This window comes from Myotis daubentonii, chromosome 3, assembly GCF_963259705.1.
Source record: "Myotis daubentonii chromosome 3, mMyoDau2.1, whole genome shotgun sequence".
NCBI lineage: Eukaryota > Metazoa > Chordata > Mammalia > Chiroptera > Vespertilionidae > Myotis > Myotis daubentonii.
The window spans coordinates 42,354,146-42,381,524 of record NC_081842.1 but is presented as its reverse complement, the minus strand read 5'-3'; the positions used below and the strand labels follow the sequence as shown (position 1 = coordinate 42,381,524).

The 27,379-nt window shown below is 44.3% G+C and overlaps 1 protein-coding gene across 7 annotated transcripts in view; it reads left to right on the top strand.

The window, feature by feature from the left end:
* MCF2L2 (MCF.2 cell line derived transforming sequence-like 2) overlaps positions 1 to 27,379 on the top strand; it is a 232,262-nt gene that overhangs the window by 95,736 nt on the left and 109,147 nt on the right. For all 7 annotated transcript variants that reach the window (XM_059687142.1, XM_059687140.1, XM_059687141.1 and 4 more), the window contains exons 11-13: positions 16,927 to 17,118; positions 19,808 to 19,999; positions 26,659 to 26,836. In XM_059687142.1, the coding sequence (XP_059543125.1) occupies positions 16,927 to 17,118; positions 19,808 to 19,999; positions 26,659 to 26,836 (562 nt within the window). The remainder of the gene's footprint in view (positions 1 to 16,926; positions 17,119 to 19,807; positions 20,000 to 26,658; positions 26,837 to 27,379) is intronic.

Here is a 27,379-nt window from a genome sequence, read left to right as displayed (position 1 = left end):
CTGCTGTTCCTCAGCAGAGGATGAGGTGCTCAGGAGGTTGCTGTTGCTTGGATCTGCTGCATTGATTTAAAGGCACAAAATACAACACAACAAGGCACCACGTACCAGGCACTATACACAAATATATTCACGATATTAATAACTCCAAATAAAGGTGACCACCTGAATTAAGAGAATTAGGGGATAAGGAAGAAGGAAGAGAAAAAGATAAAAGAAAAAAAAGAAAAGAAAAGAAAAGTAGGGACCAAAAAAAGGAGTGCAAAAATGAAATCGGGAAAAAGGAGGGGGGAAAATAAAAGCGAGAAAAGAAAAGAAAAAAAAAAAAGAGCGAAAAGAGAGAATGAAGTGGAAGAGGGGAAGAGACTTTTTATATGAGGAAAATACTCCTATAGAACAGCCATTAATCCCAACAAATTCCAGCAACAGCTCCCTGGATATGAATGCAAACTAGAAACAACCAATAATATAACAATGAAAATAGAGTGGAGAACACTAATCCCAAAATAAAATAAAGAGAAAATAAAGTGGCACTTTAAAAAATGGTAAAATGGTAGCAGTAATAATACTGGTTAAAAAATAAGAAGGTAGTAATTAAAAGGGTAAAATCAGGTGATGGAAAAAGAAAAAAAAAAAGAACAGAAAAAAAAAATTGATTTCTTAGTTAAAAAGTGAAAAAAGAAAAAAAAAATGCAGTAGTGAAGGTCCTTCGGTTCTTCTATTCTTCAGTGTGGCTCGCCTTAGACCTTCCAGGTATTCAGGAGAGTGTTGAGTTTCCCTGCGATATACTGTTCCTCTGTGTTGTAAACCACAGTCCTTATTTTAAAGCAGGTCACATTTATTTCCCAGACTGCCTTATTTTGTGTTTAGCAAAGAGTCAGTTTGTGGGTCAGCCTCTGGGTGGCAGTGTTCTGGGGTTGGCCTCTGAGGCTATAGGGCCTCTCTTTCCAGTGGAAGTTCACTGCCCAGAGCTGACTGCGTAATAGTTAGTTACCGGCGCTATGTTGTTGCTGGGATTGAAAATCCCTCTATAGGCCAGACCCTGTTAACTCCCAGGGACTGATAAGGTTATTTTATTTTTTTTTATTTTATTTTTTTTTCTTAGCAAGAACTTGTTTATTTTTTTTTTCCATATGTAATTATTTTTATTTTTTTTTGTTTTTGTTTTCATTTTTTTTTTATTGCTTAAAGTATTACAAAGGGTATTACATATGTATCCATTTTATGCCCCCGCCCTAGACAGTCCCCTAGCCTCCCCTATCACCCAGTGTCTTATGTCCATTGGTTATGCTTATATGCATGCATACAAGTCCTTTAGTTGATCTCTTACCCCCCTACCTCCTGCCCCCCAACCCTCCCCGGCCTTCCCGCTGCAGCTCGACAATCTGTTTGAGGCAGCTCTGCCTCTGTATCTATTATTGTTCAAAAGTTTATAATGGTCTCTATTGTCCATGAATGAGTGAGATCATGTGGTATTTTTCCTTTATTGACTGGCTTATTTCACTTAGCATAATGCTCTCCAGTTCCATCCATGCCGTTGCAAATGGTAAGAGTTCCTTCCTTTTTACAGCAGCATAGTATTCCATCGTGTAGATGTACCACAGTTTTCTAATCCATTCATCTACTGATGGGCACTTAGGCTGTTTCCAGATCTTAGCTATGGTGAATTGTGCTGCTATGAACATAGGGGTGCATATATCCTTTCTGATTGGTGTTTCTGGTTTCTTGGGATATATTCCTAGAAGTGGGATCACAGGGTCAAATGGGAGTTCCATTTTCAGTTTTTTAAGGAAACTCCATACTGTCTTCCATAGTGGCTGCACCAGTCTGCATTCCCACCAGCAGTGCACAAGTGTTCCTTTTTCTCCACATCCTCTCCAGCACTTGTCATTTGTTGATTTGTTGATGATAGCCAGTCTGACAGGTGTGAGATGGTACCTCATTGCTGTTTTGATTTGCATCTCTCGGATGATTAGTGACTTTGAGCATGTTTTCATATGTCTCTTGGCTTTCTGAATGTCCTCTTTTGAAAGGTGTCTATTTAGATCCTTTGCCCATTTTTTGATTGGATTGTTTATCTTTCTTTTGTTAAGTTGTATGAGTTCCCTATAAATTTTGGAGATTAGGCCCTTATCAGATATGTCATTGGCAAATATGTTTTCCCACACAGTGGGTTTTCTCGTTGTTTTGTTGATGGTTTCCTTTGCTGTGCAGAAGCTTTTTATTTTGATGTAGTCCCATTTGTTCAATTTTTCTTTAGTTTCAAGTGCCCTAGGAGCTGTATCAGTGAAGAAATTGCTTCGGCATATGTCTGAGATTTTCTTGCCTTTGGATTCTTCTAGAATTTTTATGGTATCCTGTCGTACATTTAAGTCCTTTATCCATTTTGAGTTTATTTTTGTGTATGGTGTAAGTTGGTGGTCTAGTTTCATTTTCTTGCATATATCTGTCCAATTTTCCCAACACCATTTATTGAAGAGACTATCTTGGCTCCATTGTATGTTCTTGCCTCCTTTGTCAAATATTAATTGAGCATATTGGTTCGGGCCGATTTCTGGGCTCTCTATTCTATTCCATTGATCTATATGCCTATTCTTGTGCCAGTACCAGGCAGTTTTGAGAACAGTGGCTTTGTAATACAACTTGATATCTGGTATTGAGATCCCACCTACTTTGTTCTTTTTCAGGATTGCTGCAGCTATTCGGGGTCTTTTTTTATTCCAGATGAATTTTTGGAAAGTTCGTTCTAGATCTCTGAAGTATGCTGTTGGTACTTTAATGGGAAGTGCGTTGAATTTATAGATTGCTTTGGGTAGTATGGACATTTTGATGATGTTGATTCTACCAATCCATGAACACGGTATGTTCTTCCATCTGTTTATGTCTTCCTCTATGTCTTTTTTCAACGTCCTGTAGTTTTCTGAGTAGAGGTCTTTTACCTCTTTAGTTAAGTTTATTCCTAGGTAGCTTAGTTTTTTTGGTGCAATGGTAAATGGGATTGTTTTTATAATCTCTCTTTCTGAAAGTTCACTATTGGTGTATAGAAATGCCTCAGATTTCTTGGGGTTAATTTTGTATCCTGCTACATTGCCAAATTCATGTATTAAGTCTAGTAGCTTTTTGATGGAATCTCTAGGGTTTTGTATGTATAATATCATGTCGTCTGCAAATAAGGACAGTTTTACTTCCTCTTTTCCAATTTGGATGCCTTTTATTTCTTCTTCTTGCCGAATTGCAATGGCTAACACTTCCAGTACTATGTTGAACAGGAGTGGTGAGAGGGGGCATCCCTGTCTTGTTCCTGTTCTTAGGGGAAATGGTGTTAGTTTTTGTCCGTTGAGTATGATGTTGGCTGTGGGCCTATCATATATGGCTTTTATTATGTTGAGGTATGATCCTTCTACTCCCACCTTGCTGAGAGTTTTTATCAAAAATGGGTGTTGAATTTTGTCAAATGCTTTTTCTGCATCAATTGATATGACCATGTGGTTTTTTTCTTTCAATTTGTTTATGTGATGTATCACGTTTATTGATTTGCGGATATTGTACCATCCTTGCATCCCTGGGATAAATCCTACTTGGTCATGGTGTATGATCTTTCTGATGTACTGCTGGATCCGATTTGCTAAGATTTTGTTGAGGATTTTGGCATCTATGTTCATGAGGGATATTGGCCTTTAATTGTCTTTCATTGTGTTGTCTTTACCTGGTTTTGGTATTAGGGTGATGCTGGCTTCATAGAATGAGCTTGGAAGTGTTCCTTCCTCTTGAATTTTTTGTAGTAGTCTGAGGAGGATAGGTTTTAGTTCTTCCTTGAATGTTTGGTAAAACTCCCCTGTGAAGCCGTCTGGTCCTGGGCTTTTGTTTGATGGAAGCTTTTTGATGACTGCTTCAATTTCTTCCATAGTTATTGGCCTGTTGAGATTTTTAGATTATTCCTGATTGAGTTTTGGAATGCTGTATTTTTCTAGGAATTTGTCCATTTCCTCCAGGTTGTCTAGTTTGTTGGAGTAAAGCTGTCCATAGTATTTTTTAACAATCATTTGTATTTCTGTGGGGTCTGTTGTTATTTCGCCTCTATCGTTTCTGATTTTATTTATTTGGGTCCTCTCTCTCTGCTTCTTGGTGAGTCTGGCTAGAGGTTTATCAATCTTGTTTATCCTTTCAAAGAACCAGCTCTTGGTTTCATTGATTTTCTGTATTGTTTTTTTGGTCTCTATGTCATTTATTTCTGCTCTAATCTTTATTATCTCCTTCCTTCTGTTCACTCTGGGGTTTTCTTGTTGCTCTCTTTCTAATTCTTTGAGTTGTAGAGTTAGATGATTTACTACCATTTTTTCTTGTTTTTTGAGATAGGCCTGTAGAGCTATAAACTTCCCTCTCAGGACTGCTTTCAATGTGTCCCATAGGTTTTGGATTGTTGTGTTTTCATTGTCATTAGTTTCCAGGATGTTTTTAATTTCTTCTTTGATCTCATTGGTAACCCAATCAATATTTAATAGCATGCTATTCAGCTTCCAGGTGTTTGAGTATTTTGGGTTGTTTTTATTGTAGTTTATTTCTAGTATTATGCCATCGTGGTCTGCGAAGATGCTTTTTATGATTTCAATCTTCTTGAATTTGGGGATACTTTGCTTGTGACCCAATATGTGGTCTATTTTTGAAGATGTACCATGAGCACCTGAGAAGAACGTATATTCCCTGGCTTTGGGGTGAAGTGTTCTGAAGATGTCTATTAAGTCCATCTGATCTAGTGAGTCATTTAGGATTGCTGTATCTTTGCTGATTGTTTGTCTATAGGACTTATCCAGTGCTGTCAATGGTGTATTAAAGTCCCCTACTATGATTGTATTGTTGTCGATCTCTCCTTTGATATCTTCCAGGAGTTTTTTTATGAATTTGGGTGCTCCTACATTGGGTGCATATATGTTTACCAGGGTTATATCTTCTTGTTGTATTGATCCCTTTAGTATTATGAAGTGGCCTTCCTTATCTCTTGTTAAGGCCTTCACTTTGAGGTCTATTTTGTCCGATATAAGTATTGCTACCCCAGCTTTCTTTTCCTTTCCATTTGCCTGAAAGATATTTTTCCATCCTTTCACTTTCAGTCTGTGTGAGTCCCTTCTAATGAGGTGGGTCTCTTGTAGACAGCAGATGTATGGGTCATGTTTTTTTATCCATTCAGCCACTCGATGTCTTTTGGTTGGAGCATTTAGTCCGTTTACGTTTAAAGTTATTATTGAAAGGTACTTGTTTGTAGCCATTTCTTTTTGTGTGTGTGTGTGGCTGTTTTCTTTCTGAGCTTTTTATTTCTTCTTTTTATACCAGTCCCTTTAGCATTCCTTGCATTGCTGGCTTGGTGGTGACAAACTCCCTTAGTCTTTTTTTGTCTGTGAAGCTTCTTATTTCCCCTTCAAGTTTGAATGATAGCCTTGCTGGATAGAGTATTCTTGGATTCAGTCCTTTGCTTTGCATCACTTTGTAAATTTCAGTCCATTCTTTTCTGGCCTGATGTGTTTCTGTTGAGAAATCATTTGACAGTCTAATGGGAGATCCCTTGTATGTAACTTTCCGTCTCTCTCTTGCAGCCTGTAAGATTCTCTCTTTGTCCTGAACATTTGCCATGGTGATTATGATGTGTCTTGGTGTGGGTCTTTTCGGGTTCACCTTGTTTGGGACTCTCTGGGCTTGTGTGACTTTTTTCTTCCCCACCTCAGGGAAGTTTTCTGATATTATTTCTTCAAGTAGGTTTTCTAATCCTTGTTCATCCTTCTGTTGTTCTGGTACTCCTATTATTTGTATGTTGTTTCGTTTCATGTTGTCCCAAAGCTCCCTTAGGCTCTCCTCCTGTCTTTTAATTTTTTTCTCCAATTGCAGTACGTTTTGGGTGTGTTTTGCTTCCTTGTCTTCTAATTCACTAATTCGGTCCTCCGCTTCTCCTAGTCTACTGTTGATACTTTCAATGGAGTTTTTCATTGCAGCTATATCACTCTTCATTTCTTCTTGGGTCTTACTTAAGTTGTTGATTTTTTCATCTGTTTCTTCTAGCTTCTTCCATATGTTATCGATTTTTTCATCTGTTTCTTCTAGCTTCTTCCATATGTTATCGATTTTTTCATCTGTTTCTTCTTGCTTCTTGCAGAGGTTGTCGATTTTTTCCTCCATCCGGTTTATGCACTCTAGGACCCTTATTCTGAATTCTTTATCTGTCATGTTGCATGCCTCTGTATTACTTAGCTGCTTTTCTGGAGAGTCCTCCTTCTCTTTCCTTTGGGGGTTTCTTTGTCTACCCATGTTTGATCTCACTGACATATCTAGATGTTGAGTCGTTCAGTGGTTGCTCCCTGGGTGGCAGTGACTCCTTGGTCTGTGGTTGCTCTTCGGGCGGTTGCGGTAGCAGCTGCTCTTCAGTTGGCAGCAGCTCCTCTGGTGGGTGCTGTTCACAGCTGTGGTGGCTCTTCCGGCTGGTGGGGCGAGGTTTCACGTACAGCTGCTGTTCCTCAGCAGAGGATGAGGTGCTCAGGAGGTTGCTGTTGCTTGGATCTGCTGCGTTGATTTAAAGGCACAAAATACAACACAACAAGGCACCACGTACCAGGCACTATACACAAATATATTCACGATATTAATAACCCCAATTAAAGGTGACCACCTGAATTAAGAGAATTAGGGGATAAGGAAGAAGGAAGAGAAAAAGATAAAAGAGAAAAAGGAAAAGAAAAGTAGGGACCAAAAAAAGGGAGTGCAAAAATGAAATTGGGAAAAAGGAAGGGGGAAAATAAAAGCGAGAAAAGAAAAGAAAAAAAAAAAAGAGCGAAAAGAGAGAATGAAGTGGAAGAGGGAAGAGACTTTTTATATGAGGAGAATACTCCTATAGAACAGCCATTAATCCCAACAAATTCCAGCAACAGCTCCCTGGATATGAATGCAAACTAGAAACAACCAATAATATAACAATGAAAATAGAATGGTGAACACTAATCCCAAAATAAAATAAGAAAAAATAAAATGGCACTTTAAAAAATGGTAAAATGGTAGCAGTAATAATACTGGTTAAAAATAAGAAGGTAGTAATTAAAAGGGTAAAATCAGGTGATGGAAAAAGAAGAAAAGAAAGAAAAAAAAAGAGAACAGAAAAAAAAAGAATGAAAAAAAAATTGGTTTCTTAGTTAAAAAGTGAAAAAAGAAAAAAAATTGCAGTAGTGAAGGTCCTTCATTTCTTCTATTCTTCAGTGTGGCTCGCCTTAGACCTTCCAGGTATTCAGGAGAGTGTTGAGTTTCCCTGCGATATACTGTTCCTCTGTGTTGTAAACCACAGTCCTTATTTTAAAGCATGCCGCATTTATTTCCCAGACTGCCTTATTTTGTGTTTAGCAAAGAGTCAGTTTGTGGGTCAGCCTCTGGGTGGCAGTGTTCTGGGGTTGGCCTCTGAGGCTATAGGGCCTCTCTGTCCAGTGGAAGTTCACTGCCCAGAGCTGACTGCGTAATAGTTAGTTACCGGCGCTATGTTGTTGCTGGGATTGAAAATCCCCCTATAGGCCAGACCCTGTTAACTCCCAGGGACTGATCAGGTTATCTTAATCCTTGATCTCGTAGAGGGTGGAATCTGGGTGTGGCTGTGCTCCTTGCCTGGGGGCTGGGGGGAGGAGACTCCCTCTCAGGAGCGGGTGGCTGCCCCAGTCCCGGGCTCTGGGGTGTCTCAGCACTCAATTCACTACCACCTCTCCCGGCTCCCCCTCTTTCCCCAGTCTCTCCCCAGATTCCACTCCCCAGCACACTCTCCCTCTCTTCAGCACAGGTGAGTGTCTGTATCCGAAATGTCCCATGAACAGGATTCAGTGAAAACAAACAAACAAATGCCGGCCGCCGAAACGGGGAAGGCTTGGTTTCTGTAAGCTTCTTCTCTTACCGGGACTGCATGGTCAGGTCAGCTCTTCAGGCTGCCCCCTTTAGGCTCAGTCCTCCGTGATCACAGAACCCAGCTCTCAATTTCCCTGGCAGCACCAGGAATCCCGCGGTTCTCCTTTCCCCCGTCAGGGGCTGTGCCTGTCCCACGGGACGCGGCTGTCTGCCACGCGGTCTCCCTCCGACTCTCTGGGCTCAGAGGTCTGGCAAACTTTCCTGCCCAAATCCCTGGTTTTTTTTTACCTTACCAGGGGAGTTCTGCTCTTCCCGGCTGTAAACCCTCTCACCAGCTGAGCAATTTCGCCAATTCGGTGTGAGTGTTACTAGCTTCAGCTGCTCGTTCCATTTGCTCCGGGACACGACCTGGGACACGTCTGCCTATATCGCCGCCATCTTGGTTCTGATAAGGTTATTTTAATCCTTGATCTCGTACAGGGTGGAATCTGGGTGTGGCTGTGCTCCTTGCCTGGGGGCCGGGGGGAGGAGTCTCACTCTCTGGAGAGAATGGCTGCCCCAGTCTTGGGCTCAGGGGTGTCTCAGCACTCAATTCGCTGCCACCTCTCCCGGCTCCCCCTCTCTCCCCAGTCTCTCCCCAGATTCCACTCCTCCGCACACTCTCCCTCTCTTCAGCACAGGTGAGTGTCTGTAACCGAAATGTCCCATGAACAGGATTCAGTGAAAACAGACAAACAAACGCAGGCCGCGGAAACGGGGAAGGCTTGGTTTCTGTAAGCTTCTTCTCTTACCGGGACTGTATGGTCAGGTCAGCTCTTCAGGCTGCCCCCTTTTGGCTCAGTCCTCCGCGGTCACAGAACCCAGCTCTCAATTTCCCTGGCGGCGCCAGGAATCCCGCGGTTCTCCTTTCCCCCGTCAGGGGCTGTGCCTGTCCCAGGGGACACGGCTGTCTGCCACGTGGTCTCCCTCCGACTCTCTGGGCTCAGAGGTCTGGCAAACTTTCCTGCCCAAATCCCTGTTTTTTTTTACCTTTCCAGGGGAGTTCTGCTCTTCCCGGCTGCAAACCCTCTCACCAGCTGAGCAATTTCGCCAATTCGGTGTGGGTGTTACTAGTTTCAGCTGCTCATTCCATTTGCTCCGGGACACGACCTGGGACGCGTCTGCCTATATCGCCGCCATCTTGGTTCAGCACTTCCTTTCTGAGCTAGTCTAGAGGCATGTTTCCTGGGTAGTAATTTTGTAGTACTAGATCTTTGCTTTTCCAAGTGCAATCCTCTGGCGAGCAGCATGGATAGCACTTGAGTGAGAACTTGTTAGAAATAAGGAATTTCTGGCCCCATCTCAGAATCAGAATCTGCATTTTAATAAGATCCCCAGGTGATTGACATGCACAGTATAGAGACATATTCCCTTATGAATAGTAACAAATGTAAGCTAAGGCCACGCTGGTTCTAAGAGCTGTCAGTTGTCGATTCTGAGCTGGAGGTCTTCTGCACCTGCGCAAACACCCAGACCCACCTGTGCACCAACTTTCACCCAGGAACCCCATCCTTCCCTAGTGTGCAGTTCTTCTGCTGTCCGTGACCATTGGCAGCTAAACACTTTTGTGTTGGAGGCACAGTCATCAGAAATGTTTATCAAACAATGAAGGGATACAATTTCATGTATCGGATATGTCTTAGTTTCTCCAAGATAGTCCCAATTTTATGTAATTTTAGTTTTTTTCAAAAGAACTCCTTATTAAATGTAGATACTATGTATTTTCAGATATATACATTTATATATTAGAAAAAAAAGCTTCATCAAGCAAGCCCAGTGCCTTTATTTTGAGCTTGAAAAATGTGCCCATAGCTACCATGAAGGTAGCTACCAACCTACCGGGTATTCCTTGCCCAAGGTTCTGTGATTATGGTAGTGAACCAGAAAGTCAAAACCTTGCTTTCATGGAGCTTACATTCTACTGGAGAGAGACAGAAAAAGGAAAAGTAATCCTATATAATAAAAGCCCAGTGACTAAACCGTGGAACGACTGGAACAACCGGAACAACCATGGCCCCTTGCCCCAGCCGGCCCCGCCCCTCAGCATGCCCTCCCAATCCTATTGGGGGGTAGGGCCAGGCCGCAAACCTTCTGCAGCCCCTCGCCCCTCGCCCCTGCTGGCCCTGGCCCCCAGCGAGCCCCCCCCCCCACCCCAATTGGCCCCCATCGGGGCAGGCTGGCTGGACCCTACCAGTGCACAAATTTGTGCACTGGGCCTCTAGTCTAATAAATAATGGTATTAGATAGTAATAAGTGGTATGAAGAAGATAACAGGATTTCATAGAAAGGGATTGGGGCTGCTACTTGAGCTAGGGTAGTCAGGAAAGGCCTCTCTAAGAAGGTGATTTTTGATCTGAGAGCTGGATAGCCATGTAAAGATTTGGGGGAATAGCCTTCAAGGCAGAAAAGCTGCAAATGCCAGGTCTCAAGGCAGGAATGAGGTTAGTAAGTTCAAGGAATGCAGCTGGAGCAGAGTCAGCCAAGTCAGAACAAGGTGGGAGCAATGGCTATGAGGAGTGGGTTTTATTCTCAACCTAGTCAAGTTTCTCAGCCTCTCTGAACATAGCCCCTCATCTGAAATAGTCATTCCCACCTCACAGAATCCCTGGGAAGACTGAATGAGTTAGGGCTGTAGTGAGTACGTGGAACATAGTAAGTGGTCAGAACTTAGAAGCTATTATTATTATTCATTCATTTCAGCAGTGGGATCTTCCAGCCATGCAGCAGTGGCTCCTAGTTTATATTTATGGAGCGGGAAGCCATTGCAGGGTGCTCTGGATTGTGTTTTAAATAGTGGGGATGGGTCTGCATGACTGCATCCACATTCTCTCATCTGCCAACCTCCTTGGACTTGGGATCCTTGGTACATACTTTAAAGATCACTGACTAGAGCTAGGAGTACAATCTGTGGTCACGGGACATAGCAATACTCTGTGAACCCATGACACATCTTTCCTGGACAGAGTTCTGGAACCAGCTGAACTAACCCACTGCAGGCAAGCCCAGGCAGGTTGGTTTTACACGTCTGTGCCTTGCTTACCCTGTCTTGTACTTACTTTCTAAAGGATACAGTAGATCTATTCCCCTGCATTTGGGTGAACTGAATAAAGCTATCTCCTCATAACCAGGTGCCAGTTTTCTAGGAGGCATTGTTTCTTCAGATGAGAAGGGCTTGGCTAATCTTCCCATTTGTTCTGTCAAGTGTTAAGGAACAAGGTGATATCTGGCTGGAATCTGTCAAAATTTGTTTAGGGTTTGCCCTTCACTCAGAACTCAGGAGTCGACTTCCCTCCTGGCATAGCCACACACTGGTTTCTGGTTTGTTACTAACTTCCTTACTCTGTGCAGTGATACCATCCCCATGGGGAACCTCAGAGCCAGCTCACTGCTGCATTCCTGTTGCATGATAATTGAGTCTGTTCCTTTATCTTGTTCCAGTTTGAGGGCGTAGCAGTTCTTAGAGCGCTCCTCTTTTATTCTGAGAAACAATGGTCCCAGCCCCATCTCCTACTCCTAAAAGCAGAATTTGCTGCAGAGTTTTTGGCTGGGCGGCATGCTGGGGCCTTGGGCGATTAACTAACCAGGAACAGACCAGGACAGGGCAGGGAGAACCAACCTGATTTCAGCCTTGACCTCTCCCCCCAAGGCCAGGGGCCAGCAGTTACACTACCGTGTCCCAGAAGGCATGTAATCCAGCTTGTTAACCTCTCAGGGGCATATTCTAGCATGACTGTGTGTGTGTGTGTGTGTGTGTGTATGTAAATTTTCAAACACATGCAAAAATAGATTGACTAGAACAATGAACTCCCATGTATCTATTGCTCAGTTTCAATAACCATTAATGTTTCACCTTTCCCGTTTCACCTGACCCACTTCCCCATACATACATTTCATCCTATGCCATTATCTGTGGGTCCATCCTGGGCTCCCTGATAAGGCTGCATCACCGTTTCTCACCATTTTCTTCCACAGTAGACACACTCATCTTCCATCCATTGTAGCAGTAGAGTCCTTGGGGGAGAAAAATACGCTGTAGTTACAGTAAAGATTTTTGAATTACATATTGCAATCTGACTAGCTGGCCTTCTGGAATTTTCAGCATCTGAAAGGCTTGTGAGCAGAGAGCCAGATTTCAGCAATTTCTTTCTCACTATTTCTTTTTTACTTTGGTTTTATTGTCTATTTAACATGAGCAGGCGCTGTATAGACTCAAAAATAAGCTGTGGTTAGGAGGTTTGACAGTAAAATTCTTTGTAAGTACTTTGGAGGATTTGATAGTCATGGTTGTAACAGCCATTATTCATAGCATTTTGGGAGGCCAACCGGGCTGGAAAGTGGTAACACAGGCTGTGGAGCCAGACCGAACCAGATTTTAAAAACTCAGCTCTAACAACTACCAGCAATGCGACCCTAGGATCCTAGTCAAATTTCTTAGCCTCTCTGAACATATCCCCTCATTTGAAAAAATGGACAATACTAATTCCCACCTCACAGAGTCCCTGTGAAGACAGAAGGAGTTAGGGGGCGTAGTGAGGGCTTAATGAGTACCTGGTACATAGTAGGTGGTCAGAACTCAGAAGCTATTATTGTTATCCATTCATTTCAGTACAGTGATCTTCCAGCCATCCTCACAGCTTTCCTCAATCTCACATGTTTTAAGAACAGTGCTGGAGGGTGAGATGCTACACGCCAAGTGAAGGCACACTGTGATCGCCACAGGGCTCTTGCGAAATAGCCCGTGATGCAGTTCCCCATTCTCAGAAAACTGGGGCCATTCTTAATAAATTAGGCAGCTAAACGTTTTTGTGTGTGGGTGTGTGTTTAAAGTCAACAGAGATTTCCTTGGCAAGTTTTCATGCTTCTATACTGACTAAAGTCAGACAGGTTTAATCAGCTCCATGAGGTCTCTGAGCTTGGGCAGCACCCGTGTGGCCATTTTCCTGTGTGTGGCGGTCAGAGCCAGATTCTGCCACCAGTCTCTTCCTCCCTGGGCCACGTTGGCCAATGTGCCTCCACTCCTCTCTTGTAAAGCACCCATATTAAAGGGTTTGTTGTGACGAGTGAAAAAAATAGTTTAAGGGTTCAGATTAGTGCCTGGCAGGTAGTCAGGCCTCATTGAATGTTAGCTGTTGTCATTGACATCACAGAAGTGGTGGAGTCTATCCTGTGCTACAGGATGTCTCCCAGGTTCAGTGTGCAGTGGCTGAGCAGTTCCAGTAAGAGTGTCTCATTCATTCTTTGCTGGGGCTGACCAGAGATGCCGAGTGACGGATGAATGATGACTCTGACACAGGATTGCTGTGAAAGGGAGGGCTAAGGGACTGCCTGGCTAAAGGAACCAGACAACCTCGATTGCCTGCCTCTTCAGGCTTTTATGTAACAGCAATTTGAGATAAAGTTTATCTTTTAGATACAATCAGTAGGGTAAGTAATCTCGAGGGGGACACATGTGTCTGCAGTGTCCTTTAAGCAAGGACACCTAAAGATTAAGCATAAAGATTCCGGTAAACACTCAAAGGTCTGCACATGCACATACTTGTTTGGAAAGGTCAAGGAACAATTAGGGGTGCTGCCTTCGGACAAACTCCCCTAAGTCGGAATTTCGATTAACAGGGGCAGGCCGTCTTCAGCCCATTCCTTTTTTCGGAATTTTCCTCCTTACAAACTTTCCAACCAAATCCCGTGCTTCCCCACAATTCTTCATTCGTTCTGCAAGTATTTCCTGATATCCTGCCATGCTAAGCACTGTTCTAACTTCTGAGGGCACAGCAGTCAGCAACATAATTCAAAATCCGGCCTGAGGAATCCCCATCCCAACCTCCCCTCAGGAATGGCAACCAGTGCATCCGGGCCTTTGTTGTTCAGAACTGTCGCACTGGGTGTTTACCCCGAGTTCTTTTAAATAGCCACTGCTTGATTTGTATGCCATGGCTCCTTTGTGTTTTGCACAACAATTATTTATATTTACTAGTAAGTACCTAATTTGTGCTTTGTACTGTTTTAAGTTGAATAAGAGCTGGTATGTGCCTGCCAGGGTCTGTGGCATGGTGGGTGATAGATAAGTGATCATAAAACAGTGAAGTGTGTGCTCAGATCAAGAAAGGCACAGAGGAGGGGCATCAGAATAAAATGGTGGAGTTAGAGAACACATCCTGGAGAAGATGAACTCTAAAGGGTATTTTAGATTTAGCTCCAGAGGAGTGTGGGTGCCGTGGGAGGGGGGAGGCAGAGGAGAGGGGGCAGGGGTGATGAGGGAAGGATGAGGCTTTCTAGGCAGAGGAGCATGGAGAGAAGGCATGGAGGTCTGAGCTGCCTGAATATTTGGGGAACTACAAATGGGCCGTTAGTGGGGCAACAGGTGAGGGAAGTGGAGGATGAGGAGACACAGGTTTGAGTCTGATGATGAAAGGCTTTGTATGCATTGCTCAAGAGTTTGAATTTTCTCCTGACGTCCTCCATAGGGAGCAAGAAAGGACTTGAAGCTTGGGAGGGATGTAGACATGATAAAATTGGAATTGCTGCTTCGTCAGTAGTGTGGAGCATGGTTTGAAGGAGAACAAAGAAGCCAGCTGTCCAGTCAGAAAGCATGAAGGCCTGAACAGACAGTGACAAGGAGTTGGTGGAGAAGGGCTCAGAATTCAAAAGTTATTAAGAAGGATGCGGGCCCTGTAGGGCTTGGTGAATGACTGGCTAGGTAGCGGGGAGGGGTTTTGAGATTGTTAAAACCATGAACCATTGTAAGTTCAGAGAGAGGCCAGTTGTCATCGCTGGGAGTCATCAAAACTCCTTGAGTTACTGTAAAAATTTAAGCCAGGGCAAAAGGTATACTGGATGCTCACTGTGTCAGCAGGGGCGCATATGATCTCTCTGCTCCCGGAGACCTCTGGGAATGTGGCAGTCATCTGCGGTGACTCACAGGTCTGTGTTGTTTCACACAAATCCGGCCAAGCAGATGACTGCATCATCTGGTGCATTGGCCCATTCATTAATTCATTCATGCATTATTATAGTGATCAAATATTTATGGAGCTTACATATTGGTGGGAGTGAGTAAAGGAGGGAGAAATTGTACATTGAAGTAAACAGAGATACGTTCAGATGGAGAAAAGTGTAGTTAGAAAATGAAAACAAAGTGAGGGAGGGGGCCTGGGTGGGTGGGTTGCAGGGAGTGGCTTTAGAAATAGCAGCTAGAGAAAGGCCGGCCAGGAGGTAAACTGAGAGCTTAGACCAGAGTGACCCTGGGAGGGGATCCTGGGGATGGCCCTGAGGAAGGAGCTGGTTTGGCTGCCAGCCTTGTTGAAGCCACATCCTTTACCTAGATGACTACAGTAGCCCCTCACTGGGCTCCCTGCTTTGAGACCCTCTCCTCGAAACTCCAGTGCTTCCATGTCACAATGAGTAAAAACCAAAGTGCTGACAGTGGCAGCAAGGCCCTCCGCAATCCAGACCCTCTCTTTCCTCACTATTGCACCTCCTACGCCTTTCCTGTTCACTCCTCTGTTCCAGCCACAGTGGCCTCCTCCTGCTACCAGAACACGTCACACATGCCCAACCTCTAGGCCAAGTACTCCATGCTTGTGTCTCACTTCAGGTCTTGGCTCCTGTGTCAAGGGTTCCCAGGACCACACCCAAATTTGAAGATTTGCTGGGAGGACTCACAGCATTCAGCATACTCATGGTTGTAATTTATTATAGTGAAAAGATACCAAGCAAAATCAGCAAAGGAAAGGTGCAGGGGGTGAACTCTGGAGGCTGTCAGGTGCAAGCTTCCAAGAGTCTTCTTCCTGTGGTGTCCCATGGGATGCACTTAACGCTCCCTGCGGTGCATTGGGACCCCACTGTAAAGTGTTGTCGGCCAGGGAAGCTCAGTGCTCAGTGCTCAGAGTTTTTATTGGTAGCTGGTCTCATAGGCAGCCTCTGCCTGGCGTGTACCAGAATCCAGACTCCCAGAAAGACAGCAGGGGTCCAGCATAAAGCCTATTGTTTGTCCAGGTTAGGTATGGTGAGCCATTCTCCTTGAGGGCGATAGGAGCCCTCCTGATGTTCCTAGATGCCACCCAAGGCCCACCCAAGGCCCACCTTGCAAGCAGGCCTTTCCTAGGATAGTATTCTTTCCTAGAGAGCACCTGCTCAGTGGGCCCTTTGCCCGCCATCCTACTTAAAATAGCAACTGCTCCCCCCGCACTCCTTGTCCTCCCCTCCCTGTTTGATTTTTCTTCATGGCGCTCATCACTGTCTAAGATATTTGTTTATTGCTTGTGTCTCCTATTAGCATGTAAGCTTCATAAGGGCAGGGGTTTTCCCTGCTTTGTTTCCCACTGAACCCTCAGTACCTGGATGATGCTTGGCACATGGTAAGCCTCAATAACATTGAAAACAGGAAAATATGGCACAAGTGGTTAGAACAAAGCAAGCCATCAGAGAGAGGGAGATGTGGCTGCTGAACAGACAAGGTCAGAGCAGACAGTGAACTGTGGTTACAGGAAAGGGTTTATAGGAACATATTTCTTAAGTCGCATGACTCCCCCATAGAGTTGTCCAAACCAGATTTTTACTTTTTCTTAACTTCAGCTCACTCCCAGCTCTCCTCAGGGCCACAGGTCTGTCCTTTTTCCTTTTCCATTTAGTGGGATTCAGAGTCTCCTATTCTGTAGAGTATAACACCTCTGCCCTAGAAGTTATCACATTGTAATAATTTAATTATTTGTATAATTTATTTAATATGCGAGTTCTCCATTAGGCTGAAAGTTTCTGGCTTGTTAACACTATGTCCTCAGTGCCCATCCCAGAACTCAACAAATACTTGAATGAATGACTTGTTTTTCTTCAGAATGACAATGGCCCTGGATTAGGCCAGACTTCTTGGGAAAGGAAGAGCTTGCCCGGATTCCCCAGCCCCAGACTTTCAGCCTAAACCCCGAGCCAGCATCTCCTTAGCCTCCCTCTGGGATTGGAGCACAGAGTGTCAGGCAAATATCAGCCTGGCCATGACTTGGCTGTGATGCTTTGCTGTGCATGTCCACTTTGCAGGAGTCCGTGGAAAAGGCCCAGCTGCTTGCAGCCATCGGGGACCAGCTCATCCAAAGCCACCACTGCGCAGTGGACTCCATCAGGCCCAAGTGTGTGGAGCTCAGGCACCTCTGCGATAACTTCTTCAATGAAAACAAGAAAAAACATGACATTTTAGAAAAGTCTTTGGAATTACATAGTCAGCTGGACAAGGTGAGCAAAACAAAGCTGTGACCATGATGTCTGCAAAATTTTCTGTAAAGCAGTCTTAATCAGACTTGACCTCCCTGCCCCGCATGGTTGCTGAGAAGATAAAGAACTTCATGGGGAACAGAGCTCAAGAGGCATTACATGCTGCAGGTTCTAGGTCACAGGGGTATTGAAAGCCAAAGGTGCCTCAGTCATCCCACCACATCCTATTAGAATGAATTGCGTCTGTTTCCCTGGGTGTGGACCCAGACTTAAAGAATGTGCTCTGGCCCTAGCCGGTTTGGCTCAGTTGATAGAGTGTCGACCTGTGGACCAAAGGGTCCCAGGTTCTATTCCAGTCAAGGGCATGTACCTCGGTCAAGGGCGTGTACCTCGGTTGCAGGCTCCTCCCCAGCCTGGGCCCTAGTTGGGGCACGTGCAGAAGGCAACCAATTGATGTATTTCTCTCACACCTCATTTTCCCCTCTCTCTTCCACTCTCTCTAAAAATCAATGGAAAAATATCCTCAGGTGAAGATTTTAAAAAAAGAGTGTGTTCTGGCTTGGCTCTGTGGGACATATTTTTGATTCCCCCTCAAGCATACAGAGACCAAGCCCTATATTTGCAGAGTGCTTCTTCTCATCTGAAGACATCGGATTGTGAATCCTTTGGGAAAAGCTTAAGTTATAATGACCATTTATACACTCCTGCCATTTGTAGAGGACCTACTATGTTCCCAGTAGGAGCATAATTATGTCATCTATTTAATCCTCAAGACAAGTTATGAGGAAGGTATTAATGGCCGCATTTTACTGATACTCAACGTGGTTAAGTCCAAGAGTTGCAACACTTAGTGCATGAGAATTGCCAGGTGAGTTTGCTGTATTGCAGATTCCCTGGTTTGCCACTCTGGAGACTGAGGTTCAGTAAGTCTGGGGCGATGCTGTAGAATCCATGTTTTCAGCAAGGGCCCAGGTGATTGTGGTGCAGGTGATACAGGGACACACTGAGAAACCCTGGGATAAGTGACGGCCTGAGACCGCACATGGAGGAGATAGGGGATTGCGGATTTGAAGTCAGGACTGCCAAATTCAAACCCCAGGCTCCAGAGACTAGACAGCAGTGCTGTGTGAGCAGAGGGCTCTCAGGGAGGGAGTGCAGCCTCTGGTGCCCTCTGGCAGTGATCTCTGGGACAAGTGCCCAGTCAGCAGAGGCAGTGACTTTTGGAGCCTTCCCTGTCAGCTGTTCCCAGGCAGCACGTGGCTCATGGCCATGAGTGGGGAGCTCCATTCCTGTAGCTCTTTCTCTGCGGTGGCCGGGGCATCCACCCAGGCTGTTTACATCATCCCATTGCTAAAGGGATTTTAATGTCAGTGAAGTCCAGCTGTTCCAGAGGCAAGCGGCTCAGAGGGACCTGGGGTGCAGCCTGCTCTGTGGGCTGAGCTCTCTGCAGGATCAACTACTGTTTCCCTCAGAACATATCCGCTCCAGAGATAACAGCCTAACACTGAGCTGAGTGTGTGTGTGTGTGTGTGTGTGTGTGTGTGTGTGTGTGTGTGTGTGTGTGTGTCTGGGAAAGCAAGTAGCCGCTGTGACTGCAGAAGACCCCAGCCTAATGTTTTCTGCAGATCTAGGCATGATGTTTCAAGACAAAGTTTTCACAGTATATATTAAAGCATGATTTCCTACTACTTTGAAAATCCAAAAACGTAGGAAAGAGGAGGGAAGAAGTTACTGGTGGATGCCTACACATCCTACTTCCCTTCTCATCCCCACACAGTGATAATGATTAACTTTTAAATACCTTTATTGGTGTGTGTGGTTTTTGTTTTGTTGTTGTTCTAAAAGTAGCACACATTCAATGTAGATAATTTAGGGGGGAAATAAAAGACAGATTTAAGTTGCCTGTAATTTCCCACTTAGCGATAACTCCTTTGGAGTGCTTTTCCCTTTGTATAGTTACTTGACGTAGCCCTTCAGGTCACCTGGAATGGAAATGCAGGTGTACTTGCTCTGGCAGCTCATGTAAATATTCAGGCATCACCAGGGCCCTTGTCTTTCTGTGTACGTCTTTAAAAAGTTGAACTGTTAGAATTCATCACCTACCTGGTTTTATCCCAGCATTCTGGAAAGTGTGAGTACTGCTGTTCTGAGTTACAGAACTTTTCATTCTTGGATGCTTCCGTGTGAAAGACAAATGACAATAAGTGCAAATGCGGACAGAGGAAAGTGTTTTTGTTAAAAAGACAGGCCCTCCTGCAAGCAAAGCATGTAGGGGCCAGGTCTGGTGCCTCATTAGTTACCCTGTGCTCTTGTAACCAGTTAGGAGGTAAGACAAGTGGCCTAGAAGGTCAACCCGAGAAGTCATTGGTTACATTTCTCTATAGCGAGACCAAACTTAGAAGTACTTGCCTTTCTCCTCCTGGAGGGAGAGTAATTGCTGTCAGTAGAAAAGGGCAGAATGTTTACACGATTCATTTTACTGGTTGGGTGACTTCCCTGAGAAGTGGACAGATGTAAAATTGGTTTGGGTTTGTCCACCTCACAGCTGTATTCACAGGGGTTAGACCTCTCGACTTCATGCTGTCCCACGACAAGTTCCCAGTGTCTCGGAATCCTGGTAGAGCCAGAGGAGCGCAGACCTCCCAAGGGACTGTGGTGGCTGAGCTGTGGTCAGGCTAACTGCACAGGGCACTGTGTTTCTTTTCCAAAGGTCAGCCGGTGGTGTGAGGCGGGAATCTACCTCTTGGCTTCCCAAGCTGTAGACAAGTGCCAGTCTCGAGAGGGTGTTGACGTTGCCTTGACCGACATCGAGGCATTCCTGGACACAGCGACGGAGCAGCAGCTGCCCAGCCCCAAGGAGATTTACAACCAGTTTGAGTTGATTCTCACCCCTGATGTAAAGGTAATGTTGGTGGGTTATTTTCATCCTGTGGTTGGGAAGGAGGCATTGGGGGCCTTTGCCTGTTGCTGAAGAAAGTCCAGGCAGGATATACTGAGCAGGTTAACCAGTTCTTGAGCCCTCAGGGGGCCTCTTAGACTCCTGGCAAACGGCTTCTTGGCAGACTGACCTTTCACAGTCTGACTCAGTCATTCATTTCTCTACAAATCTTCACGAGCATCTCTCATGTATCGTGCACTGTGCCAAGAACCAACAGTAAACAGAAATAGACACGGTTCCATCCCGCATGGAATTTACAGTGTAGTGGGAGAGGCTGACATTAATAAATGTCAAACACAAAACACAAAAATGTGTTCCAAGCTGAAATGAGCACTCTGGAGTTGGGATTCAGGGCCCTATCGGGTATGTGACAGCGGAACTTGACCTGGCCTGGGGGTCACATGGAGCAAGTCCTAGAGAATGAGTAGAAAAGATGGGGGTCCTTTTCAGTGCAGAGGCTACAGGGCTGGAGGGAGCCTGGTGCAACTGCAGAACTCAAGGGTCAGGGTGGCTGGAGTACAGAGAGCAGACAAAGAATGTTTGGGGTAAGATTAGAGAGGGAAAGACGAGGTGGGGCTCTGTGGGCCGTTTTAAGGAGTTTGGCCTTTCTTCTAAGAGCAGCGGGAAGCCACTACAGAATTTAAGCAGGGGAATAACTTGATCTGATTTGCATTTGAGAGGAGCACTCTTCTGTGCAGCCAGCGAGGTATGGGTAGCACGCCTTCCTCTGATACCCACATCACTTTGCACGTACCTCTGCTCGAAAGGCTTCTTCACCTCTTTTGAGTCATGGACCCTTTTGAGAATCTGATTCACCTATTTTTAGGGAGTTTGATGTAGGCAGTTTTTACAAAGATACAGGCAATCCAACAGGAATGGTGAAGCCTCTTGGGGCTAGCAAGAAACAGGGAGCAGTTACCACTCCTAATCCTGAAAGGCAAAGGGGTCCTTGGAAGCGATGCAGCTGTGACTGTAAGAGAGGCAGCTAGTAAAGGCTGTGGCCTTGGGCAGAGGAATACTAGACACTGGCGGAGAAATATATACTACTACACTGAAAGGTCACAGGTTCGATTCCCAGTTAGGATGCATACCCAGATTGTGGGTTCTATCCTTGGTCAGGGTGCATTTGGGAGGCAACTGATCAATGTTTCTCTCTCTCCCTCTCCATTCCTCTCTCTCTAAAATAAATTTTTTATTAAAAAAAAAAAAACAGCTGTAGCCAGTTTGGCTAGTGGATAGAGAATCGGCCTGCGGACTGAAGGGTCCTGGGTTTGATTCTGGTCAAGGGCATATGCCTGGGTCGCATGCTGGATCCTCAGTGAGGAATCTGCAGGAGGCAGCCAATCAATGATTTTTTCTCATCATTGATGTTTCTGTCTCTCCCTTCCTCTCTGAAATCAATAAAAATATATAATTTTTAAAAAGAATGAAACAGACCAAAATATCCCCAAAGCCTATCTATTCTTTTAGTTTGAAGTAAAATTCTAGGTTATAAGATTAAATATACTATGTGTCAGAGAATGTTTTATCCACTGAAGGGTAATGACTTTGTTGTCAAATCTGGTACTTGACACATATAAAAATATTCCAAGATATATGTATATACACAGGTTGGTGTAGACACGTGCTTCTCTTTACTTGGGTAGCAGAGAGGGCCCAGAAACAAGGAGACACCAATATCAATGAGCACACCTTAGCACCCAGAGCTTGGTTTCTAATACTGTTCTCCAAGAAAAGAGACCCAGGCTCCTTGGAGATATGTCTGATTCTAGGACTGGGGCAGGAAATATACAAGGTGATCTTGGAACATCTTACCAGGTAGAATGTCAAAAAGTCAGGAATTGCTAAAAAGCAAAACAAACCACAGTGATGGGACATAGGAGGCAATCGAAAGAGCTCCCCATGGCCAAAGCTGGAACCATCTGAGCAACAGAATTAATAGAGTAGTATTGGATGACAACCCGAAGTATAAAATAGGTCGCCATGACTCCATGCTGATATAAATGAATGGTGGAATACATAAATAAATAGGGGAGAGGAACTAATCTCACATGCAGAAGAATTCCAAATTATTTATGTAGATACTTAGCCCTCGTGGAGGTGGAGCAAGACTTCCCCTCCTTAAGTGGGGGCTACACGTAGTGACTTTCTTCCAAAGGGTACAGCATGGGAAGGGAGAGATGGAAGAATGACTTCACAGCGGAGAAAACTAATACACTGCCCCAGCCAGGTGATCAAGGTCAACATCAACAGTATTAAGTCATGCACATGGTATGATGTGATGTGAAAAAAAAATGGCACTTCTATGGTCTTCTCCCCCCAAAAAACGTAACTTCAGTTTAATCATGAGAAAAACACCAGAGAAATATCAACCGAGGGACAGTCTACAAAATACCTGACCAGTACTCCTCAAAGCGTCAAGGTCATCAAAAACCAGGAAAGGCTGAGAACTGGTCACAGCCAAGAGGAGCGGAAGTCATGACAACTAAATGTAATGTGGTATCTTGATGGGACCCTGGGGGAGAAAAGGGCACATTAGGTAAACAGTAAGGAAACCTAAATAAAGCATGTACTTTATTTAATAGTAATGTACCTTATTTAATAATTTTGTGCTTTATTTAATAAAGTATGTACTTTATTTAATAATTTTTTAAAAATCAGAATAATGTATCAATATTGATTGATTAATTATAACAAATGTACCATAGTAATGTAAGCTGTTAATAATAGTGGAAAGTGACCGTGGAGTATATGGGAACTCTTTATACTATTTTGCAATTTTTCTGTAAATCTGAAACTATTCTAAAAGTAAAATTTGTTTCTAAAAAGCTGGTACTCTAAGTCTAAAAGGTTGAATCTGTTACATTTCAGACATAACGATTATCAACACAACACCAGCCATTACACTGTTGTTCTTGTAGCAGCCACCTGTCTCTGTCTGAGGCTCCTCGAGGCATTTCCCTAGTACATGGCGATTGAGCTGCCCCCTTAGTGCCGCTGTGTTGATTTTTCTCCCTCATTCTCTCTCAGCGCCCCATGTAAAGAATAACACAATCTCAGTAGCAAATTGCAAAATTCAGTTCTTCAAATCTTTCTTGGGTACCCAGTTTGTGCTTTATTCTGAGAATATAGACTAGTACAGAGCCTGCAGTCTGGTGCTGACAGTGGAGTGGAAGACAAACATTTCCCTAGCAATGCTCCTAGGTCCAAGAGCATCGAAAATGGAGGGACAGAGGTAACACAAGGGAGGCAGTGGTCAGGATCAAGTATGAAGAGCCTGGTGCCGCAGGATGAGGCGTGAGGTGTCACTGCAGGGCTTTTGAACAGGTGAATTGCATGATCAGATTTAGATTTCAGAAAGATAATTCTGGAAAAAAAGGAAAAAGATAATTCAGATTGTGGTATGGAGAGTGGACTTGCAAGTAAAAATAGGAGAAAAGGGGGAAATGCAGTTGTTAATCTTGTACCAGCCTCCCCCTGGTTTGAGCTTAGGAATTTAGGGTCTCTTCTGAATGCCTCAGTTTAATTCAGTGAACCATTTGCAGGGTTCACTCTGGAGTCTTAAGAGATAGATGCAAAAGGGCAAAGATGATTCGAGTCCTGTCCGGTCCACATGGTGAGTCGTTGGGGTCTAGCATGTGGCACTGACCTCACACCAGGGATGCACAGCGTACATCATCAATTTGACAGTCATCCATCCAGTCAGATGTCTTCTTTTTCTGCAGCAGCTAACACCCAAGTCTGTTTCCTCAAACTCATCACTGGGCCACCAGGGCAGGTAGTAGAGGCTGATCCCCATCAAACTGACTTTGCCCTAATGTAAGAGAATTTGGTTTCTTTTGGGACTTGGACTCATAGCCGTGTTCTCAGAACCTCCGGTGTGTTGTTTGGCCGTGCTTCCTGAGGCCAGGGGCACATTCTCTGAAGAGACTCTTTAATCACAGACCCTGAGCTTAATCTAGTCCAGGCGTCAGCAAAGCATAGCCTGTGGGCCAGAGGGGCTTGCCATCTACTTTTGTATGTCAAGTTCTATCAGAACACAGCCACACTCATGCGTTTCTGTATTCTCTATGTTCTATGACTGCTTTTATGCAGCAACAGCCAAGTACAGGAGTTACCTCAGGGACCAGATGGCCTGCAAAGCCTGAAGAATTTTACTGTTTGGACCTTTACCGAAAAGTTTGCCAAACCCTAGTCTAACCAACCTGTCCAATAGAAATATAGTGTAGCCTGGCTGGTGTAGCTCAGTGGTTGAGCATCAGCCCAGGAACCAAGAGGTTCAATTCCCCATTAGGGCACATGCCAGGTTCTGGGCTCGCTTCCCAGTAGGGGGCGTGCAGGAGGCAGCCAATCAATGATGTTTCTCTCTCATCAAAGTTTCTATTTCTCTCCCTTCCTCCATCTCTAAAAATCAATAAAAAATATTTAAAAAAAAATATATAGTGCAAGTCACATATGTGAGCTAATGAGATTTTCTAGTAGCCACATTTTAAGAAGTGATAAGAAACAAGTGAAATCAAGTTTAATAATGTTTTATTTAACCTATATCTGAAACATCCTTTCAACATACAATTGATATAAAAAAATTAGTGAGATATTTTCTTTTTTGCATGCGAAGTCTTCAAAATCCAGTGTGTATTTTCCACAGCTCAGTTCACACCAGACACATTTCAGGTGCTGAAGAGCCTCATAGGCTAATGCAGTGATGGCGAGCCTTTTGAGCTCGGCGTGTCAGCATTTTGAAAAACCCTAACTTAACCCTGGTGCCATGTCACATATAGAAATTTTTTGATATTGGCAACCATAGTAAAACAAAGACTTATATTTTTGATATTTATTTTATATACTTAAATGCCATTTAACAAAGAAAAACCAACCAAAAAAATGAGTTCGTGTGTCACCTCTGACACGCGTGTCATAGGTTCGCCATCACTGGGCTAGTGGTTACTAGATGGACAGTGTAGGTCTGCACTCAGGCCCTGCAAAGAGTGAGATGAGCCCCAGCTCTTGGTGCAGAGGTCAGCCTTGACAGGGCGGAACAGTTTTTCTATAACTGACACTCCTGTCCTGCCTCCGAGATACTGGCTCCTTCCCTCAGAAGATGGCCCAGCATAAAAAAAAAAGACAAATTTACTTGTATAGTTGCAAAATGTGGCAACCTCCGTGGGTGTGTGCTGAGCTTGTACTTTCAGAATTAGGCATCCTCGAAGCACCCTGCATAACTCTTCTAATTCTGGGTCCCTTTTTTGATGGTTAAAATCATCCACGAGACAGATGTCAGAGTCAGCAGGACAAAGAAAAGGTGCCCACTTTCCTTGATCCACCAGAGCTAGAGGGATGTCATGCTGCAAGTGAGGCCAAAAGAAACATTCAGCTGAATTCAGGCCTTGGTGAAACTCAAGGACATTTGGGTCTTGTTTCTTATTTCCTGAGTCCCTGCTTTAGAGCACATAGTCAGTTTTGGAAATGTCTGTGAGTTTCATTTCTCCCCTGGTATTTCTTCAGTTTCTTTCTTTCCTACTTATATAGAGAGAAGGAGTCACACTGAATAACACTTAAATGTGTTGTGTGGATTTTTAAAATATATATACTAGAGGCTCAGTGCACGAAATTCGTGCACTTTGGGAGGGGAGGTCCCTCAGCCCGGCCTGTGCCCTCTCGCAGTCTGGGAGCCCTTGGGGGATGTCTGACTGGGGCCTAAGCTGGCAGTCGGACATCCTTAGTGCTGCCACAGAGGCGAGAGAGCCTCCCACCACCACCACTGTGTTCGCCAGTTGTGAGTCGGGCTCAGGGCTTCTGGCTGAGCGGCGCTCCCCCTATGGTAGCACACTGACCACCAGGGGGCAGCTCCTTCCTTGAGAATCTTCCCCCGGTGGTCAGTGTGCATCATAGCAACTGTTTGTTCCACTGTTTGGTCGATTTGCATATTAGCCTTTTATTATATAGGATTCTTTATTGATTTCAGAGAGGAAGAGAGAGGGAGAGCGATAGAAACATCAATGATGAGAGAGAAACATTGATCGGCTACCTCCTGCACTTCCCCTACTGGGGATATAGTGCGCAACCAGGGCATGTGCCCTGACTTGAAATTGTACTGTGACTTCCTGATTCATAGGTTGATGCTCAACCACTGAGCCATAACAACTGGGCTGTTGTGTGTGTGTTTTTAATTACAGGTGCTTGTGGTTTTCTTGATTCTGTTTCAGAACTTACACAGTTCTTTCCCCCAGAACACTTAAACTCTTTTATCCATCAAGGCCTTTATTCAGGGTACATTCTTTATTTTTAAATTCCCCTGTTCTGTAAGTTGTCCTAATGCCCTTTGTCCATGGCCTATGGCATCCTTTTCTACATTAATGGACAGGGCTGAGTGAACATTTACCTACTCACCATATATTTAGCGAGTACTACTCTGCTCTGGAGATGCAGTAGTGAAACACAGTCGTTGCCAATCAGTGGGAGATTCAGACTCCTAGAAGCACATTCTGGTGTAAGGTGAGACATGGATGACTTGCCTATGAGGAAGGTTGGGCGTGGGGAAAGGGGGAGATGGGTGAAAGGGAATGAGTCATGTCCTCAGGCTCAGTGCAGAGCAATCTCATGATTTGCTTTTGTTCCTGCAGGCCAACGCCCAGAAAGTCCTACAGAAGCTGGGAGACGTACAGGAAATTTTTCACAAGAGGCAAGTGAGTCTGATGAAACTGGCAGCCAGACAGACTCGTCCAGTGCAACCTGTGGCCCCCCATCCTGAGTCCTCCCCAAAATGGGTGTCACCAAAAACCAGCCAGCCTTCCGCCGTGGGTAGGTTGTTTGGGGAAGGAAGCTTTATGGCTTTGTTTCATGAGGGTAGACATTGTGGTTGTTTTAAGATGAACAGTGGTTGTTGTTTTGACAGATAGTATTTAAAATAAACCACAGATATAAAATACTACAGGCATTGAGGAACTTATAAAGTTTGATAAAACTAAGTGCCTAGATGCAAGGAGAAGCTCATAGTCTAGCAGAGGAATAATATAAATGCGCAAGTAACATCTGCATAAATAGACCCCATTAAGGACCTTTGAAAGTCCCACCAGATTCTATTAGCAATGGAGTGGTAAAGTTGGTTCTTTGAAAAGATTAAAGAAATAGATAAGCCCTTATTATAATGCCAGATAAGTTTTTTTTAATTTAATATATTGGGGTTCGCAAAACCATACAGGTCCCAAGTGTACAATTAAATAAAACATCGTTTGCACATTGCATCGTGTGCCCATTGCCCCAAGCAAAGTCTCTTTCCCTCCCAATTCCCCCCAACTTTGCCCACCTCCACCTAGCCTCTGGCTTTCATCACACTGTTGTCTG